This window comes from Rhododendron vialii, chromosome 10a, assembly GCF_030253575.1.
Source record: "Rhododendron vialii isolate Sample 1 chromosome 10a, ASM3025357v1".
Lineage (NCBI taxonomy): Eukaryota > Viridiplantae > Streptophyta > Magnoliopsida > Ericales > Ericaceae > Rhododendron > Rhododendron vialii.
In genome coordinates, this window is record NC_080566.1 from 9,285,454 (window position 1) to 9,305,540 (window position 20,087).

The 20,087-nt window shown below is 38.5% G+C and overlaps 2 protein-coding genes across 7 annotated transcripts; both read right to left on the reverse strand.

The window, feature by feature from the left end:
• Positions 1–1,559: 1,559 nt before the first annotated feature.
• Positions 1,560–6,845, reverse strand: LOC131302613 (uncharacterized). 4 transcript variants are annotated; one of them, XM_058329339.1, is made up of 9 exons: positions 6,516–6,843; positions 5,468–5,494; positions 5,002–5,281; positions 3,633–3,704; positions 3,374–3,441; positions 3,097–3,244; positions 2,836–2,916; positions 2,659–2,748; positions 1,560–2,050 (listed from the first exon to the last, which is right to left on the reverse strand). In XM_058329339.1, exons 3-9 carry the CDS (start codon positions 5,254–5,256, stop codon positions 1,997–1,999), a joined length of 768 nt encoding a protein of 255 aa, XP_058185322.1. In that variant the 5' UTR covers positions 5,257–5,281; positions 5,468–5,494; positions 6,516–6,843; the 3' UTR covers positions 1,560–1,996. The 4 variants fall into 4 exon arrangements, with proteins under 4 accessions (XP_058185322.1, XP_058185324.1, XP_058185325.1 ...); XM_058329341.1 differs by having other exon boundaries at positions 3,109–3,244; positions 5,002–5,494; positions 6,516–6,845; XM_058329342.1 differs by lacking the exon at positions 5,468–5,494 and having other exon boundaries at positions 5,002–5,195; positions 6,516–6,841.
• Positions 6,846–9,469: 2,624 nt separating this feature from the next.
• On the reverse strand, positions 9,470–13,993 carry LOC131302614 (protein PIN-LIKES 2-like). 3 transcript variants are annotated; one of them, XM_058329345.1, is made up of 2 exons: positions 12,022–13,993; positions 9,470–9,816 (listed from the first exon to the last, which is right to left on the reverse strand). In XM_058329345.1, the coding sequence occupies exon 1, from the start codon at positions 13,391–13,393 to the stop codon at positions 12,023–12,025; it is 1,371 nt and encodes a 456-aa protein (XP_058185328.1). In that variant the 5' UTR covers positions 13,394–13,993; the 3' UTR covers positions 9,470–9,816; position 12,022. The 3 variants fall into 3 exon arrangements, with proteins under 3 accessions (XP_058185328.1, XP_058185326.1, XP_058185327.1); XM_058329343.1 differs by having other exon boundaries at positions 9,470–9,836; positions 12,022–13,979; XM_058329344.1 differs by lacking the exon at positions 9,470–9,816 and adding an exon at positions 10,007–10,240 and having other exon boundaries at positions 12,022–13,979.
• Positions 13,994–20,087: the final 6,094 nt, after the last annotated feature.

Genomic DNA, 20,087 nt, shown 5'->3' on the forward strand with positions numbered 1-20,087 from the left:
CGTGGTTTTTTTATCCTTTTAGGGGTTTTCCAAGTATATTCTGGCGTTCTCTGTTTATTGTTTTTGTTCGTGCGATTGATTTATTTATCGGTTGGTGGAATAATTTATTAAAGAGATCAAAACCTAGGTGATCTAGGATTTTTCAAAATATTTTGACATTTAATTTTAAATCGTTAAATGATAAGATTGATTTATTTATCGGTTGGTGGAATAATTTATTAAAGAGATCAAAACCTAGGTGATCTAGGATTTTTCAAAATATTTTGACATTTAATTTTAAATCGTTAAATGATAAGGTATTACTCCAGAATACAATTTTTCTATAATTCAGTGTGTAGCATGAGTATGTGCGTGTTACATAAAACGAGGTGGTTTTGTCGTATTTTCTCAAAAAGTCACTTTCTCAAAAACTTTGTCACTCTACTATTTACCGAGAGGGGAGTGATTTTGCCACTCCCCTTTATGTTAATGTCACTCTTCTTTGTGTATTGATTAGATGATTTGTTTTGTAAAAGAAGGGGAATGACATTAACAAAAATGAGAATGACAAAATCAATTCCCTTACTGAAATTATAGCTTTATATATCATTTGTTACTGCAGTTATCTTAGCATGGGCGTTTCCGCTAATAAATAAGTTGAGGATTACAACTTTTTATGGCCGAGACAAATCAATAGTTCATTAAATTTTGGCGCAAAACTAAGAAATGCGAAAAAAGAATTCAATATAGACAAATAAAAAAAGTCATAGTCCACAACTTTTTCTTGTTTTTTGAAAAGAAAGTCCACAATTTATTCATTAGCGTTTTTTCTATCTTACGCCGATAGCATTGTTGCTCTTTCTCTTGTATTATCTATCTTTATATCAATGAAGTTCTTTTTTGATGCCAAAAAAAATTTATTCATTCGCGGAAACACCCCTAAATCATCCAAATGACCCATCACATGCCAACGAGCTTGTCACCCAACGGCACTTCCTCACTTCTTTCACATGGAAGGTGAAGGTTTGATTCTAGCCAAGAGCGTGACTGCTTGATGTCGTGGTTGACGCCTTTTGAGCTTGCCCATCTGTATGCCGCTTAACCATACGGTCCATACCCCTTCCCCCTTCCCCGCAAGAGTAAGCTAGGCATTTATCGAGTGGAAAAAAGAAAAAGAAAAAAAAAAGGACCCATTACATACAACCAAAATGTCACGTAAAAGGACGTACTGTTTTCTGAGAGTTTGAGAATTACAAAACTCATGCCACTTTAAACCATCGACACTACACTTACATTTCTTCCTTTTCTCTAAGACATAGTGTCATGGAGAACTTAAAATGTAAAGTGACATCAATAATCTACTTTGAATATTGAATTTTTAGAATCATGTGAAATTTGAATTTTTGCTTACGAGAAAAAGAGTGCTAAATGATTAAAAAAAAGGGGGGGGGGGGGGGGGGGGGGGGGGGGGAAAAAAATTTGTTCCTTTACTATTTGTACTCCTTTTTATTGTCTTCATTTATGTGTAACTATAACCTCGCCTTTCCACGCAAAACAAGCTAAATTTATTCCTAGAAAGATGGGGAAAAGATACTGCATACTAAAACAAGCTACTCAGTGCATGAGGACGTACGCAGCCTTACCCCGCAAGCAGATAGGCTGTTTCCGCAACTTGAACTTGATGAAAACTCACATGCTAGTTACAAGCTCTTCCTTTTGTATTAGTATTTTTTCCTTGCGCGCTTTGGGCAACAGTGGAAATATTTCTGCGCATTTGTCCATCAGTTTTGCCACTCCTTTTTTCACTTTGTTTCTAAAGTGGTACTTGTATTTACAGTTGATCATTTCCCTTCGCTAAACGATCTTAGGGGTTCATTACAGATGCATCTCTTTACGTCTACACCATCTGGACCACAAAGAACGTATACTCTCGCATTGGATTGTACGAAAACATTTCCCTTGAGCAAGAGTGTTGCAGAAATTACCGAAGATGAATGAGACGTGGCTGAGGCTGCAGTCACGGCAGTTCATTTTCTTCATCTGATGTAGCAAGAGGGGAGTTGCGAACTTCCTAGCACATAGAAAAAATGCAAAGCAATGAAGTCGGAAAAAAAAAAAAAAAACTTCATCTTTGGTGGTAATGTGTTTGTGAAAAGAGTACACTTAACTAGCTACCTTTGTTGACATGAACAAAATGACTAGTGTATTGTCTAAGGAAGTATTTAGTAGGGTACTCTGGCAGCCGGCAGGCCCTCTGAGCTAAGCAACAGGCTCTTTTGACCTAGGGTGGTGAGGACCATATCATATACATAAGTCAAACTAATCTGACCTAGGGTGGTGAGGAGTGGAACCCCACATGAGAATCAAACCCAAGATGTCATCCTGGTAAAGGGAGCGCCGGCCTTAGTAGTTGGCTTGGTCTTTATTCTCGATTGCCTATGTACATCATTAAGATGTAGAATAACGCATTGGCACCAACTTGTTAAGCTAATCCTCTCATAGAGACTATTGCCCAAGTTCTCCATTCCTTGAACAAATGAGTTTTAGATTCATGGGTAGAAAAGAATATCCCTTTAGTTTTCATTTATGCCACTTCATTAAGTTTGACTCCAGATCATTCACCTTGTGGCGGTTAAGAAGGTATTCTGCCCGTATTTTCCAAGTTGACATGAAACTGACCTGTTGGTGTCGACGATGCTGGATAGCAGTAAATGCTTTACCCATGATGTAAATAGGCAAAAGGATCCCAATGGTTCTCAACATCAGTAGCTGCAAAATCAAGCAGGAGCTTTATCCAAGATGTAAATTGGCATTCTTTTCATTTTCACAAAATGGAAGTGTGCAAGGCACTCTCACCATGACCAAGGTAATTGTGTAATTTCCAGCTTCACTAGTTATGATTGGTAGAGTATGGCGTAAAACCAGAAGGACCATGAACTGCAAGTGTAAAAGCAAGAAAGGATTTAGTTGTCTGAACAGAGGGATAAACATACTTGGAAGAAAAACCTCTGTATGCTTCTAGAGTACCAGACACTTAAGATCTGGTTCCAAAAATAAACCTCAAGAGCGGGCTCGCGCGCGCACACACAAACACACACAGAGGGGGGAAGAGATTACTATCATAGCTACCACGCGACAACATATCAGGCTTATTGATGTGGGTGGTGAATAGTCATCCAAGTCTGAATGCAGAAAGATGCGGTCAGTAGCAACCATATCGATAAAGGGAGGATCAATGTCCCTGCTTGAAACCTCCCAGTTTCCCCTGTGACGACCCCATATGCAGTTGAAAATCATCAGTGTGAAGAGAGAAGATTCGAAAATGAATGCAGTGGAAAATTTTGATACTCTTATTTGGAAATGTGCTCTATAAAAAGAGAACTAAAGAAGAAACCTGAAGTTCATTGGTGTACCACCACAATGAAAAAGAGGAGGTGGCGCTATGTATCCTGGCTCGAACTGCTGCAATTTACAAGCACAGAACTAGTTACCATCTCATGATTTCGACAAGAGGAACCAAAAAAGCAGAGAGGAAAACACAAAATGTGTTTCGGTCACTGTGCAATATGGTATGTATCACTTATCAAATATCATTGGTTGCCAATTTAGTAAAAACATTGCAGAAGCAGATTTTTAAGAAAGCAATAGGAGACCTGGTGGCAAATCTCACAAACAATGTCTCCTTTCTCATCGCACCATCTTTGAACGCATTTACGGTGGGCATACTGCAGAAGCAAATGTTGAATATTAAGAACTGGTGAAAATGATGAAATCCTTGGAAACCAAATTTTCTTAGTATAGAATTGAGAAAAAACAGTATGCAAAAAGAATAGACATACTTTTATGCTTCCCTCAAATATATCACCATATCAGGCATGATCAATGGACAAGGCGAAGGTGAAGGTACACCTAGCACTATGTTAACGTCTACAGATTTCTAAGTAATTAGAAAAATCCAGAGATTACTACGTGATCAGATATTTTTGAACTCCACAATTCCCTCGATAATGCACTAAGACTTGTCTTTCATCTAAAAGGCATGACTTCTAATTTTGAATGAAAAGACATTATTTGGTGTTAAAGGACATGACTCTTGGGTAGAAGTGTTATAGAATCATATAAATATAGGGCCACCCCACATTATTTTAATGCCTTGAGTTCTCTTATCTCTCTCTATAATTGCTTATACATTATGGGTAATCCAAGTCAGACTTAGCACCCCTCGTCTTCCACTGATTGTGCAAACCAACCTCCTGTAAAAGTTCTCCAACCTAACAAACATGTGCTGCAATTTAAACTGAATTATAAGTACAAATTGTGCTAATGAGCAGAAGATTCCAGAATGCAAATATGCCTATGTTAACCAGATCAGCTTACCATAGGATTGAATGAATGTACACCGAAAGTCATTTGAGGAGAAGTGATACTACTGTGTATTACTATTTAGAGAAACGAAATAAGAAAGATTTGCCATGAAAAGGAATGTACTAAGAGAAATAAGGTGTTCACATGGATACTTTCTCTGGTAATATATTATAAGGAAACCTTCCATCACAAATCAACAAACTGTGACCCAGCCATATCTAGGCATTTTGTCCCAAAAGTGCTGGGCCTGGAACACAAGTTATGGTCGACTCTATTGATATGGGAATGTACATCAATGAAAAGTGCCTCAATTAAGCAATTAGAGAATCATAATAGCTTCAGTAGTAGTCATTCGGAAGTACTAATTGGAGGGTCTACGCCTACTAGACAAGTGAAACCTTGTATAACAAGCGCCTTGTCATTTCTTTCAAAAGACAGTTTTCATGATGTGAACCATCATAGGACACTGGGCGGCTGAAATTTTTCTAAAAGGTTGTGGGGGTGGGGTTTGAAGGTGGAACAGGCAGCTCCTTTGTTTCATTTGTCTGAAAAAGATTAATCTACTCACTAGCGTTCTACAAGAAGACCGTGACAAAAGATGAACACTAGTGTATTAGCATTTCCTATGAATGATCAGAGGTTAAAACACAAACCGACCTTCAAGCTGCCCCGGCATGAACAAGGTATCTCCATATTCGAGTCCTCATCCTCATCCTGGCAAATTTTACATTCAACCAATTTCCTTGGTAATGATCCACTATCTATAGCCACCCTATAGGAATGAAAATCGTTAACCACATCTTCACTCGTCGAGGGCATGGCTTGCTCCAATTGCTTTCTGCTCTCAATAACTGCTTGAAGTGTGGATTCAGTAAGCAACTGATCCACCAGCAAAGCAAAATGATCCCCCATCCTTTAAGTTACTCAACTAATTGTTCTAATTAAAAAGGGAAGAAAAGCCAAATTACAAACAATCCAACCCTTTGTCTGATGTCTTCTATTTTGCAGAAAGTCTTGAAAATTAAATCCCTATAAAATCAGCTTGCATCCAAATACAATTGCAATGTAGATAACCAAAAGACGAAAACCAAAGAAAATAACTGCAAAAGAGAACATGGGTCACCTTTCTTATCAACTAAGGGAGAGAAATCTGCAGTAGAAAAAGAAATGAGTCATCAAATGAAAATAGCGAGAGAACTGTTTTCTAAATGGACATGGATTAAACGGACTAGACAGACTAAACGGGCTAAACTGACTAGATGGACCAAATCTAAATGTCTAAACTCTAATAAGTACAAACGCTAAAGCTCCCCAAAACGAATACTCAATCGATACTCTCTTCCATGAAGTCGCGAAGGAGGAAGATATACTACACAAACTATCAAAATTTTATAGATTAAAACCCAAAACTTAAAAAACCAAGGCCCATGAGAAGAGTGGCAAATAAACCCAAACAATGGAGGTAGAGGAAAGAGTAGCAGTAATATAGCAGCATTCAAGCTTCAACAAACCCAATACCTGCCTCAAACGTTAACAAATGCAAAGCCATACAATGGGAAAGTACAGGGAAAATAAATGCTAAAGTGACAGCACCTTTACCTGAGAGTAAAAGCCCAATACCCAGGAACCAAAAAAAAACAAGAACATGATTTTTTTCCTTTAAAGAAAAGAGAAAAACCCATATCAATAAAGAGGAAAACAAACAAACCCATTAACTGATACTACTCACATTAGCAAGTATAAGAAATGCCAGGAACAGAAGAGAGATAGAGAAGAAGAAAAAAAACACACCGTGAAAGGCAAAGAAGAACTTGAAAATTGTTTAACCATTTACGAGTAAGTCATTAAGATTAAAATGAATGAAGCCAAGAAGGTTCAACCCAGGGCCAGTGTGCTAATCTAATTATCCTAACAATACTCACTTTCACCGAAAAAAGAAGAGATTAAAACGAACGAACGAGGCATAAGCCAGAATTTCATGGGTTGTTCAGGCAAGTTTCACATGAGCAAGTAAGAAAAGCATGAGACACCCAGATTGCAAAATGCAGAGGAGACCTTGACAAATCAGTGAAAAGCCATTGAAAAGGTGTGATTAACATGATATATGCTTTCCATGAACAAGGCATAAAATAAAGGGGAAAAAATTGAGAAGGAAGGAAACAAAAGCTTACAAGAAAGGGATAGGGATATCTGCAACAGAAGGAACCCTATTCCGTTTTCTGGGTTTTGTAATTTTCAATCATTAGTTTATGGAGGGTGGGTTGCTCTTTCTCAGCATTGGGGATTTCTTGACAGTTTCCGTTGTGGAACAAAGCAAGAGATATGGAACAAAGCCTTGGGCACTGTTTTTATTTCTTCGTGACTTTCTCTCTCCTCTGTTTCTCTCTCTCTCTACTCAAAAGTGGTAGCGGGATGGGAAAGCTGGGAGAGGGAAAGATCCTAACGGCAAAGACCCCCATGACTGCTCCAACGTTTTTGCCAGCGTCACTCTCCAATTCTCTTCACTCCATCTCTGTGGGGGTGATGTAAAGGGAATTATGCGACAATTAGGTTGAGTTTTGACTAAATTAATTTTTATTAACAATATTATTCAATTTTCAGTTAACTATTTTAATTTTTGGTGATAATTTTTACGTCACAAGTCACATCATTCATCTCGATGAGAAGAATTTCGATAGAAAGAATAACGTACTATGTACACAAAAAGATTGTCCTTATCGAACGTTTTTCATCTTTAACGATTAATCTAAAAAAATAGACCGTGATAAAAAAATTCAAAATTTTATCCCGGTGGACACCCTAATTCTCTTCACTCTACTCTCACGTGATCCTTATGTTTTACGATTTGAGCAGTTCATTTTGTAAATCTTGGTATGTTCAAGAACCATACAAAAGATATGAAATTGATCGAACATGAGTATGAACTTGTTCGGTAAAAAAACCTTGTTCGAATCGCATAAGTCATCGGAGAAAAAGACGATCAATCTTTGAAAGTTCATTTTTCTAACGAGAGTAATGGTTATTAAGTGCTCTTAGTGACCTTCTTCACCACGTATTGGCGTGAAAACCGAACGCTTTATCGTGAAGTCCAAAAAAGGGCGGTCCCAATGGGGAACCGGAACTTTTGTATAACTCCATATATTCCAGCGTATTATACATAATTTTCAAGTTAATTAAAAAAAATGAAATTGGCTCTCGCAAATCCCTTAAGTGAAAAAATTCTATAAGTGGGATAAAAATTCGTAAAATTTATTTTTTGTTTATAAAATTAGATGACGGCTACATATATATACACACAATATCGTCCCTCATTTGCATCGCGTGAGTGGGAAGGAAACAAAAGCTTGGAAGAATGGGATAGGGATAGAGATATCTGCAACAGAAGGAACCCTATTCCGTTTTTGGTGTTGTTATTTTCGATCACTCTTTTATGGGGGTTTGGGAATTTCTTGACAGTTTCCGTTGTGGAACCAAGCAAGTGATTGGAGTGTTTTCATCAAGGGTGGTACTCCTGCCCCCACCAATTGGGCATTATTCTCTCTCTCTCTCTCTCTCTCTCTACACATGGGATTGGAAAAGTAGGAGAGGGAAAGATTGCAACGGCAAAGCTGCCACAACTGCACCATATACGATACCCCAACGGTTTTCCTACTGGACTAGTTAATCCCTGAGCATTAAAAGTTGGTAGTTCGGTTTCGGTTTCAAGGAAAGTTTTTAAGAGTAATGAGTGAGTGATGTAGATAGAAAAAATTTATTAAAGATCATGTCCAAGATTTTGAGACCACAAAACGAATAAAGCAAATTTATATAAGTCTATAACGTCGTTTGCGTAATTGGAATAAGTACATCACTGTCTCAAATACATATGATGATGATACAGAGGGCTGTAACTTCCTTATTTTGCACTTGGAGTGATGGAGATCATCTCCGCAGAAAAGAATGGGATCCTTTCTGATTTTTAATTTTTTTAAGGAGAAAACATAAACTTATGTTGATAATTGAACAAATACTACGAAGGTCCACAAAATACAAGAAAATAAAGTAAAACACAAAAGGGAAACATGAAAAAAAAACTAGCTCCGATGTCAGAACCCGCAAATCTATGCGTCTCTGCGGGTGGCAAAATCCTTATAGCCTGAGAGTCCGTCGCAAAAAATTGATAGGAGCCAAGAGCCAAAAACTCAGATATGGATGGGGAGAGTGGGAGATCTTCTCATTCTAAAGAGAGAGTCTCAACCATCTCGCAACCATGGAGGTAGATGAGGAGAGAGAATATGGAGCTGAAGGGGGGGGGGGGGAAGAGAAGAGGGGGAAAAGGAAGTGGGGAAAGAATGGAAGAGGGCAGCGATAGGAGAGGGCAGCGATAGGGGAGGGACGTGGGAACCCTACCCCCAGACACACTCTCTCTAGAAGACTCTAGCTCTCTCCGATTTTTAATTTGAACTGAAAGGGACAGTTCAAATATGGATTATTCATTGCTGCAATTAATGGTTTGGATTTGCTCGAAGACCCCTACCTAAGTATACCAATATTGGTTCATATTTGCACTGTCTCATCCCGTCCAAAACCGGGAATGGAGAGAATCCAAACCCTCTCGAAAGTGGCATATAGCAACCACCTCTTCAACCCCTTCCAATTGTTCGGAGTCTAACGGTAAAAATGACTGGAAGATAGGATCCTATGTTCTCAAATCTGTTTCTTCCATCGGTCTCAACTTCAAAAAATATGGATCTCGAAGCAGAATCGTGTGGCTGAAACTGCATGAAATATGCGGTTATGCACAACAGGATTCTATGCCTTCGGAAACAATCACTACGAGGCCCCTCAGAGCTAGTGCAGGAGTGGTGGGCGTCCATGTCTGGCACCCAAGAATAAATGATCAGCACATAATGATCCATTTCAAACCGAAAGGTTAAGCTGATCCATAAAACACAATCAGTGTGACCAGATAGTAAGACTTAAGAGAGTCTTGTCCGAGTGGAATGAGAAGAATCCAGAAAGAATTTAAATAGTACCCCCAAAACTCATCCCACATTCAACCGGGCCCATAAGTATTAGATTCATCCTATTCGCATGTCGAAGACAAGGAAGATTCATCCAATTCGCATGTCGAGGACAAGGATGATGACACGGGAAACTAATTGTATTTCATAACATATTCATTGCAGTTACTAGGATACATAATGCTTACAAGGTGCTATATAACATTTCGTAGTTTTCATGTAAACACACAAGTCTAAAACATAGTTCTATTGTAAAAGATCGAATTGCTAAATTTACTTAATGTCCTAAATTGTTAGACTCATATCTCATACCCTTACCAAAGTGTCTACGATACACGAACTTTACATATACAAAGGAACGCGTGTCACGTTGGCCAAGACCCAATAGAGACAGAGCGGGCTCAGCATCCCTCTAATGCACGAGTCCTTGATATCACTTCCACATATCTGAATGTAAACTCTTCTCAGGCTGCAAAATAAGCTTCATCACTATAATCACAGATGTAAATAAATATAAGTCAATCCAGCGAAGAAAAATCAAGACTGGGTCTAAGACAAAATAAAAAACATCATGCTCCATTGCATACAAAGAAATTCATCACAATCTGGGCTTTTGCCGTTTGTTCCTGTTTTGGTTTGGTGCAATAAAATCTAATTACCAAAGAAAAATATTGTTGATTCCAAAAAAATTGAACCAAGAGTACAGTTTAATCCTCCCTCAGAACCGATTTACGATATTATATTTTTGAGCATGCCCCTCGTATGGAAGTCTCTGTGATGTTCGCACCAGGTGGCAGTCATGTGAGACACAGGTCCCAGCTGAATATTTCAATGGCATTGAAGTTGGTCCCCTTGTGCTGTCTTCTTCCATTGTGAACCAAAACAGGCATTTTCTATTGACAAAAGAGCAAGAATAAGGAAAAGTCGTGCAACGAGGTACTAAACATGAATCACCCAGTTTCATTCTTCCACCAATCACTCCTTGTCCCCAATTTACGAAGCCAGCAATCTAATGAGAAACAATCTTCATCTAATTTGTTCTTGTACTAGGGGGATTTTTCTTTCGAAAATTTTGGAAGAAAGAACGGTCATTTCAGCAATACGTTTCTTCCTTATTCGGGTACCACTGGTAGACTTGTTTCATGAATCATGATGTTGACATGCAAACTGGTGAAAAGTAGTACCTTCTCCAGAGAAAAAATAAAAAAGACGAATCATGCCAGCATGAGAATGAAAATGATTTTGAAACAGTTGCCAAAAACAACAAAGATATAACCAATAAACCAAAAATGTGTCTTTCAAAATAAATCGGAAACCCAGCAAACAGCTGGGACCAACAATCCAAGTTAAAGACGGGTAAAAGTCCCCTCTGCCTAGGGCTGCAATGAACGGAACTGTTCGAGGCTTGACTCGGTAAAGGCTCGTTCTAGTTTGGTTCGGGTACTAAACAAGCCGAACCTAAACCTCAATTTTAGGCTCATTTAACAAATGAGCCAAACCTGAACCTGGCAGAATTCTGCTCGATTAGGCTCGCAAACCTGGAGTATATGTATATATCTTACAAAATTTCACATATAACCTTCAATATGTATAAACTTTTACATGTACAGAATGAAAATTTTATAACTTGTACATGTATAAACCTTCAAAAGTACTGGAGTACTATAAACTTAAAGTTTACCATGTTTTATAATTTTTTGTATGTATGAACTTATTTTTTGTACAAAATAAAATTCTATTTGTAGTTCTAGATCTGTATGAAAGCATAAATATCTAATATTTTTTAACTCGTCAAGGCTCGTGAACAAGTTCAAGTTCAACCCAAACCTAGGGAAGCTCGAGCTACGCTCGTCAGATTTTTATAGAGTTCAAGCTTGGCTCAAGTTCGCTTTAAAATTTAATGAACGAACCTGAACACTCTAAAGCTCGGCTCGATTCGACTTGTTTGCAGCCCTAGGCTCCTCGTGTAAAACATAGCAAGCAGGCAAATAACATTAGAATGGAGGCATCCATCCTATAACCATGCAGCAGGAGGGATGGAGTTTCTGAGTTTTCTGTGCATGGAGAAAAGAGAATGCACATGTAATATTCCATCCGGCCATCTGTATAGACCCTAGGTGAAATGCACTAACGTATGCGTAGTGGTTTTGGGCGTTTTGGGGAAGTGTATGATTAAACTCATTGGAAGTAATGATCTGTTCTTCGTATCTCTTTCTGAGCACTAAAAGTATTTCACATGGCGATGTGCCAGACCCAAATCGTGATTTTGAAAAGTGGAAATTTATCACAGTTGCACAAACATAAGCAAGCAAAAGACACGTCGAGAAGCATAGTCCATGACTCCATGCATACCAGAACTGCTGGCTTAGTACTTTAGTGAGCCCTTAATCACGTCTGCAATTAAACATAAGGATGTATATATGCATGTATGATTGATCTAAGGGACGTCACTCAATCCATTTCACCATAAATAATCCAAATACAGATGTCTGCTAATGCTTTAAAGAGGCTTCTCATCCAAAATTTAGACCATACAAGCATAGAATTCCCACACTGTGATAGTCAACCACGTGGCACTCTATTTCAATCTAGATAAATGTATTCACCAACATAAAAGGGTTTTAAAAAACCTCAGATATCAGAAGCAGTACAAGGAAAATGGTCTAAAACAAACCTCATACATAAGAGAGCAGCAGTTTGAAGTAGAGAATGATATACATCGAAATCGAGAACAGAGCAAACACATGCTGCCAGAAGAGGAGCGCTGAAGCTTCGCTCACTGCGTAACCTCTCAAGCTCGCAATGGCTCCAAACAAGATGGCACTCGGAGTGGTATACTGCAATAAAAGCACAAACCTGTACATTTGGTCCCCTGGGATCAAAAGACCCATTGAATCAGCAAACCAAACAACCCCAATCCCAGCCAATGGGAGTACCAAGAGCCTCGCGATGATGATGCCCACTGTAGTCCTTATTCCTAGTTTAGAATCATTTGGACCCTCCGCAAGCATTCCTCCAAGAATCAACATCACTGAGGGCACCATTGCACCAGCCAATATTTCTAAACTATCCAAGACAAATGAAAGCGGAGCATCTTCTTTAAAAACAAAAGATTTAAGGGGAGGAATCATCCCCACCATAAAGGCAAATAGAGTAGCGATTGTTGGAGGCTGGAGGATGTGTCTAACTGGTGTTTGCTCCGCGACGATTCGGATTCTCCTAACCATCCGCGGCTCCGCCAAGCACCGAATAGATTTGGTACTCCTTGTACGATCTCCCTCCTCTAGTAAATCAGGATCCGGAAGCGAACTTTGAGAAATGTTAGAGATGCTAGTAAATATCCTAGCTATAAATGGTGTCTTGCAATTTTCAGTCTCTTTTTCCTCTATCCCAGGCCACTCAGCTTCCACAAGAAGTGGCCTACTGATATTGACAGCCGGTAATTCTTCCACAATCTCAGTATTCTCAACTCCTTCCTCAACCACCTCGTAATATTCCAAAGGGGGTTCCATCATATGGTAAACAAGGGTGTAAACAAGGAGCACAGCCACCCATTGGGCAAAAGAAACATAAGCCACACCAGTTCTATGGCAATCGGGACCAAAAGGGTTATCCGCAGAATGGCAAACCGATCCAACGATAGCTAAGGGCAGATTGCCAGTGTTCCCAAACGCGGTCACAATGACAGTGAACCTAACGAATTCTGGAGGCGGTTTACATATCCTCGAGACCAAATACCCCAACGCACACCCAATTGCAGTACTTATTAGCACGTTTACTGGAATGAACCACCAAAGGGCAAAATTCTTGAAAGAGATGGATTCACCGAGGTGAACGAAGATTGTGCAAGGCAAGAAGAGGGCGAAAACAAGCTTGCTGAGAAGCTTGAAAGTGTCTTTAGGAATGATTTGGGTTTTCCGGTGGGCCAGCACCAGGCCTATGATAGTGAGGGTGAGGAGTTTCAACAATGGGAGAACTGCGCTTAGGACGGTTTCCCCACTTGATTTCACGTCCCCTAGGGTTTCAGCAAAGAGGAAATCCATCATCTACCCTTTTGCAAGGTCAAGAAACCCCAAGGACCAGCGGACAGTGGGTTTAAAGTCCTCCGATTATTCGAGTTGGGTGTAAGCTGACTCAGACAACTGGTTATAAAAAAAATATAAATAAATAACCCACAAGAAAACTTCCAATTGATTTAACAGACCTTTTATGCCCAACAAACTTGAATAGAAATCAGATTACAACATGGGTTTCATAGGTCTTCAAACTGACTACAGGGGTTTGATGGATTATCATATAATCATGATCCTAGTCAGCCTAAGCACTCACGTGACCCCCAAAAAGCAACCTAAACAGAAGGGAATCTTCGAAATTTCTAAAACCCTAAATCCAGAAATAAGATTTGATTTCCCTACAGAATTTAGAAATCACCTGACTCCCGTGTGTTTTTCACAGAATTTTCACGTGCGTGAATTATACCAGACAGAAAAGGCATGAATCAATGGCTATGTTTGGAACTTGGGGATGGAAGGAGAAAATAATGAGGAGGAAAATTAGAGAGAAAATTGACCTTAGAGGAAAATCAGGGGAATCACAGGAGGGAGGGAATTGGGAAGGAAGAGATATGGCCAGAAAACAGACAAAGGCAATCAATTCCAAATCATAATCAACTTTCTGAAGTTAACGCTCAAGTCACACGAGAATTGAAAATGGGACCGTGAATGACACAATCTGAGCCGTTAGCAACTGATGAGAATCGTGTGAGAAGATCATGGGTTGGCTGTTACCATGGTTCTTTGGTTTTATCAGTTAGATTTGAAAGTTGTTGAGGCACTAGATTGTACTCCTAGTAGATTAGATATACATTCGTTTTGGGGGTGGGATCCTCTGCAGTCGGACTATGGGTACATCATTTGGTCTCACATAAATTGTCCGAGCCGCTCAATTTTGTAAGAATTCCAACAAAAAAATTAAGTCAGTTAGATGTTGGTAAGAGCTTAATCAAAACTTTTTGGAATTGAACGGAAATCAATTAAGCCCTTAAAGATATTCGAATGAGCTAAATTTTTTTAGAAATCCTGAAAAAACTATTTTAAACAAATTTAGCAGTTTCGATCATTTGCGTGTATCCAGACCAATTGGCCTGGGGATTTTTCGAGCCAGATGCAGATATATATAAATTAGAAAAATGGTTACACGGCTCAAAAGTGACCTTACCGAAATATAACAAACACAATAAAACTAACAAGAAAAACAACTAAAATATCAAAAATAAAAAATTAACCAAAAAACCGCAAGAACAACAACAGCAGTGAAAAACCGACATAGTCCACTCAAAATCGGGTTTTGGATTGCTGAAGTTGTCGCCATCTCTGCCGCCCCCGCCGTCACTACGCTGCTGGTGAGAATCTACCACTGGCGCCTTCTTCACAACCCAATGGAAGCCAGAGTTCGAGATCCATCACAGATTGGTGATAAAATGTTAACAACAAATTGTAGTATCTAAAAAAAATGAGAGTTTAATTTGTTCTAAAATTATAAAAGATAAAAACAATATGTAAAGTGTGCTGGAGTACACTCTATTAATTAATAGAAATGATATTGGTACTGACCAATATCATACCGACGACCACGCCGGGCCGTCTCCGACCACCGGACAGCTCGGATCGACCGTCCGATGGTCAGAGATGACCCGACGCAGCCGTTGGTGTGCTATCCGTACCGACGGATAGCAGGACTCATTAATTAATCCTTCAAACAATATAAAAAGGTAAGACCAAGGAGGTGTGGCACTCCATTGCCAAATAAAATGTCTGAGTTCAAGCGATAATCAAGTCTTATCGCTGAGAATTGAACTGTCCTTTCCCCAATTTCCTCCTATCAATTGATAAAAAATCAAAAATTTTAACAGCAGAAACAATTTGCAGAGAACCACGCAGAGAAAAACGCGTTTGGCCTCATTTCGAGTCCCGAAAAAATCTAAAAAAATATTCATAAATTTTCGCCCCTTCGAATCCAAAAGTAATACTTACTGATATCCGCTGGAGCTGATTTTTTACAGGGCCTCATAAAATAATATTCAAAAATTTATGAATATTTTTTTAGATTTTTTCGGAATCCGAAATGAGGCCAAACGCTTTTTTCTCTACGTGATTCTCTGCAAATTGTCTCTGCGGATAGCAGAGCTGATAAAAAATATATATATCCAAAAGGGAAGTGCTACAATACACACCCCTTATTTTGGTGTGTATCATATGCACCCTCATTGAAACACACTAAAATGTTATGATTCCCAAAATGTTATGAATGTATTACTCAAAAGTTACGAATCATATGATGAAAAGTTACGAATTTTTAGTATAAAAGTTACGACACGAAATAAAATGTTATGAATGATCGGTCCTACAAGTAATTTTTTAATGAGGTGGCACAATATGAACCATACAATAGGTGCATATGGTACACACCTTAAAAGTGTATGTATTGAAAATTTTCCCTATCCAAAAAGATAGCGAAGTACAATTTTGAAGCTACCTTTTGTAAATCTTTACTCCTAGTGAACTTTATAAAAAGGTAGCGAAGTACAATTTCGTGGGTTGATATTTTTCTCGATCAAAGGTTTTTAGAAAATATGTATACTTTTTGTGATTAAAACAATAATGTGAATGCTATCAAACTAGTAGAATGCAAAACCTGGAAATCAATGAGAAAGAAATTGTGATCAAGGAGACTGATATCGCCCCCGCTACCGTGCATATGGTTTGTATTGGACACCTGTCTCTCAACACTACTTGATCAAAATCACACCAAAGTAGCACTAAATTAGAGTGTCTGGCGAACCAAATGTAAAACAATTTTTCAAGGGTCTCCTAAAAAAAATAGTTCAATCCAATACCTAAAAGTGTTTGATCAAATCATCTAATTTTTCATTATCTGAAAATCTGAATGAAAATTCAGATGATTGGATCGAGTATCTATAGGTATTAGATTGAGTCGATTTTTCGCAGAAACCATAGAAAAAATATTTTACATTTATTGAACGGTTCGAATTATTTGTGTGGGATCCATGATGAGCCCCACAATAAAATATATGTACAAATTGGCAGTGTGGCTTTATCCAATAGAGTAATAGGTGACTTTCTGAAAAATCACGAACGAATGGACACCACGGTTCAAAAGAGTTGCGTCCGTCGTCTGCGTGATGAGAGCCGGAGTTTTTAGTAGATGGACTGACGGAGGTCCCTCAAAAACCCGATAGTAAATTCTAAATTACCAATCCTAGACCTGTTGCAGAACACTAAATAATTTTTTATTTTTTAATAAGGCAATTTCAAGTTAAAAAAGTAATGAATTTATTGAAATCTAAAAATATACAATAGGGCAAATTATAGTTACCCCCTCTAACTAACCCTCGCGAACACTTACCCCCTCTAACTTTTTTTTTTGACACTTAACCCTCTCAAACTAACTGAAATTCAAATGGTCATAATTTCAAACGGCCATAACTTCTTCGTCCAAAATCGAAAATATGCAAATTATATATCGATTTCGAGGTCTTGAAGTCATCTTTCTAATGACACCAAAATCACATTACGATTCAAAGCACACAGAAAGTTATGATCAAAAGAGTAAGGGCTAGTAGACAGAAAGACCGTTTTGATCATAACTTTCTGTGTGCTTTGAATCGTGATATGATTTTGGTGTCATTAGAAAGCTGACTTCAAGACCTCGAAATCGATATATAATTTGCATATTTTCAATTTTGGACGAAGAAGTTATGACCGTTTGAAGTTATGACCGTTTGAATTTCAGTTAGTTTGAGGGGGTTAAGTGCCAAAAAAAAAGTTAGAGGGAGGTAAGTGTTCGCAAGGGTTAGTTAGAGGGGGGTAACTATAATTTGCCCTATACAATATGAATCTTATTTGAATTATGGTGCAAAAAAAATCAAATATTTTTTTTATTTGTATTATTTTTAAGTTTGAAAATGTGAAATAAATACTTATTTCTTGAGAAAGTATTTTGAAATAGGTTCGCACCCACAATAATTCTAGCCGGTTCAAGAAACAAAAAAAGGTCCTTATTTTTTAAAAAGACAATTTCAAGCTAAAAAATTATAAGCTTATTGAAATATTAAATATGCAATATGGATCTTGTTTGAAAGATCTCGATATACGATGCAAAAAAAATTGAAATTTTATTTTTCATTTACATTATTTTTGAGTTTGAAAATGTGAAATAAGCTGCTTATTTTTTTAAGAAGGTTTCTAGAACGGGGGTAGCCAAAAAAATATCAAAAGTGCTATACACACAACCAATCTCTAGCCTTCAATTGCTGTAATAAATGACCGGGATTCATTCAAATTCTTTCCCAGAAAAGTTAAACTTGTCTCTGGAAGATATTTTTTTTAAATCTAGATCGTCCAAATACATATGGATGGTCAGAATTACTCGCACGACTAACACAACGGTTGTGCGCGTAGCATTTTTGAAAAAACATACCCCAAAATTATCTGGAAAAGGTAAATCAATGGTGAGCAATGTACTCCCTCCGTCCCTCCTATAATGTTTGTCCAATCCATAAAACGAGGACAAAAAATAATTCAATTTTTGCAAGAAAAACTTCAATTTTTTTCAACAATTCACTAGATATCGATGATTTCTTTAAATTTATGAAAAAGATTTGAAATTTTTCTTTAAAAAAATGTATTATTTTTTAGTCCACATTTTGCGGACCGAATAAGCATTTTGGAAAGGAGAGAGTATTAACTTCTGGCACACCAAACGAGGCATCAAGCTAGATGAAACACCTTGTAGAGATTGCCTTAAGTGAATTGGTATATGAAAGCAACAACCAGCCCCCGGGTCGTGGTGCTATTCTTTAGTGGCGAGGTTCTTGGGCTTGCGTCAGCTGGGTTGGTTTCCACATCGAGAGTTTGGATATTGTATGTGTGTTTAAAGGGTCTATTATATCTCTTCTTAGTCAACAATTATCTAGATAAATTGATACATGAAATTACCCTCTAGCCCTTCTTCAAAACAAACAAACTTGTTTGCCAATTGACATAAAGACTGCAAACACCAACTGCCAAGTTGCAGCTTCAAATTAGGGCTTTTGAGCTCGAAATCGAATCAGGTCTTTGCGCTGAACAAGATCCGAATCCGGAGCCCTAGGTTGGTTAGAGATCTCAACATTCGGTTATCCGGATGACCGGATAGACATTGTACAGAAAAATAAACCTTTGAAAGGAAAAGAGCAATCCGTGCAGGGACAACCAAACATCATCATACCAAAGCAAACAGACAACCGAACTTAAAGCAATAAAATCGAATCAGGTCTGTGGCTTCTGCCCTAAAGCCTAAATGGAAACCGACTAAACCAGACCAAAATCGGCCAAACCGAACAAAAGTGGATCAATCTTGTTTCGACCAGTTTCGGTTTAGAGATCTCCGAACCGAACTTTCTCCGATTCGGTCCCAAGAATCACTCAAGATCCAAGCGGACCGGTATCACCCCTATAATAGTCAAATATGTTAAACCAACTTCAAGTTTCCCGGTTCTCAATTCGTGGGAGTTGGCTGTCGAAGCCCTAGAAGTTCCGTGCTTTCCAAGGTTTCCGGAACTTGGTCTCCCAGTTATATTTCTTTAGTCATCATGGAACAAGATTTATACGAAGACGAAATTGATGTGGAATGTGAGTACGATAGTGATGATATGAACAAACAAGATTTATGCGAAATTGATGTGGAATGTGAGTACGATAGTGGTGATATGAGGAACTTGGGGAATCGAACTCGAGGCTGGGACCGCAGGGTCGTGAATTTTGTCTGGGATGGATGGGATGCGGCTCTGATTGTGTCTAAACGGAAGAAGGCTCAGACCATTCTTGGAAATAGGAAGTGCTGGGAAATTTCAAGCACAGATGAAAGAGATACCACTGTGACGAAGGTTTCTCAACCTGATCAAAGTATGGAAGAAGACAATGAATCGATGGAATTCCACAGCGCTATGTATTTTCCGGAAATTGATGGAAGCAAAAGTGAGAAGTACATGATTGCAAAGGCTGTTGCGACATTAAGCTTAACAGCGATGAATGCTGTCTGTTTTTTTCTGGAAGGAGGAGGTATTGGTTTTGAGGGGCGAAGATTTCGAATACAAAATAGTTCGAGAGGGTGTGTTGAGTAGTGTCGCCAAGTTTGTCTTGAGCATTTTTTCTGTGGAAGATTTGGGGAGGATATATAATCTGAATCAAGTCAGAAATGAGTATGCAGCGTTCTGTTCAAACCTAGACCGTTCTGAATGTGATCCTTTAGTTGCTGTCGCTGAGAGGAGGGTGGAAGTCGAGAAATTTTCCACGCTAAGGGAACACGATGTTTGTGATGTGATACAACAATTTCAAAATCGCAGCCAATACACATTTTTTGAGGTTTGTCCATGGGCCTTTCAACATAACCCTATTGCGTTTGAGGATGTCAGCGAGTCTGACTTAAGCATTGCAATGATGGAGTTGGATAATTACGTGCCTCTACAGGAAGACTGTGAAATGCAGTTTACCTTCGAGCTTGCGCGTCGGAAATCTTTTCTTGTTCCAGATACATTGATTTTTGAGGCTTTGATGAGCATCAAGGTTCAGATTCAGATTTGTGTCCCACATCTCCTGATGAGTCTGCTCCATACGAGCCCGAGAAAGTAGCTTTTGTGCGAGAACAGCTGATTGATGCAATAATTTATGGGTTCAGTGG

Bases quoted from the DNA above. Each gene is read 5' to 3' on its own strand.
- LOC131302613 (XM_058329339.1), bottom strand. From the start codon at position 5,256: ATGGGGGATCATTTTGCTTTGCTGGTGGATCAGTTGCTTACTGAATCC. The intron at 3,442-3,632 runs GTCTCCTATTGC...TGTAAATTGCAG, and splicing joins TTTGTGAGATTTGCCACCAG to CAGTTCGAGCCAGGATACAT. The intron at 2,051-2,658 runs GTCAGTTTCATG...TCTATGTGCTAG, and splicing joins AGCATCGTCGACACCAACAG to GAAGTTCGCAACTCCCCTCT.
- LOC131302614 (XM_058329345.1), bottom strand. From the start codon at position 13,393: ATGATGGATTTCCTCTTTGCTGAAACCCTAGGGGACGTGAAATCAAGT.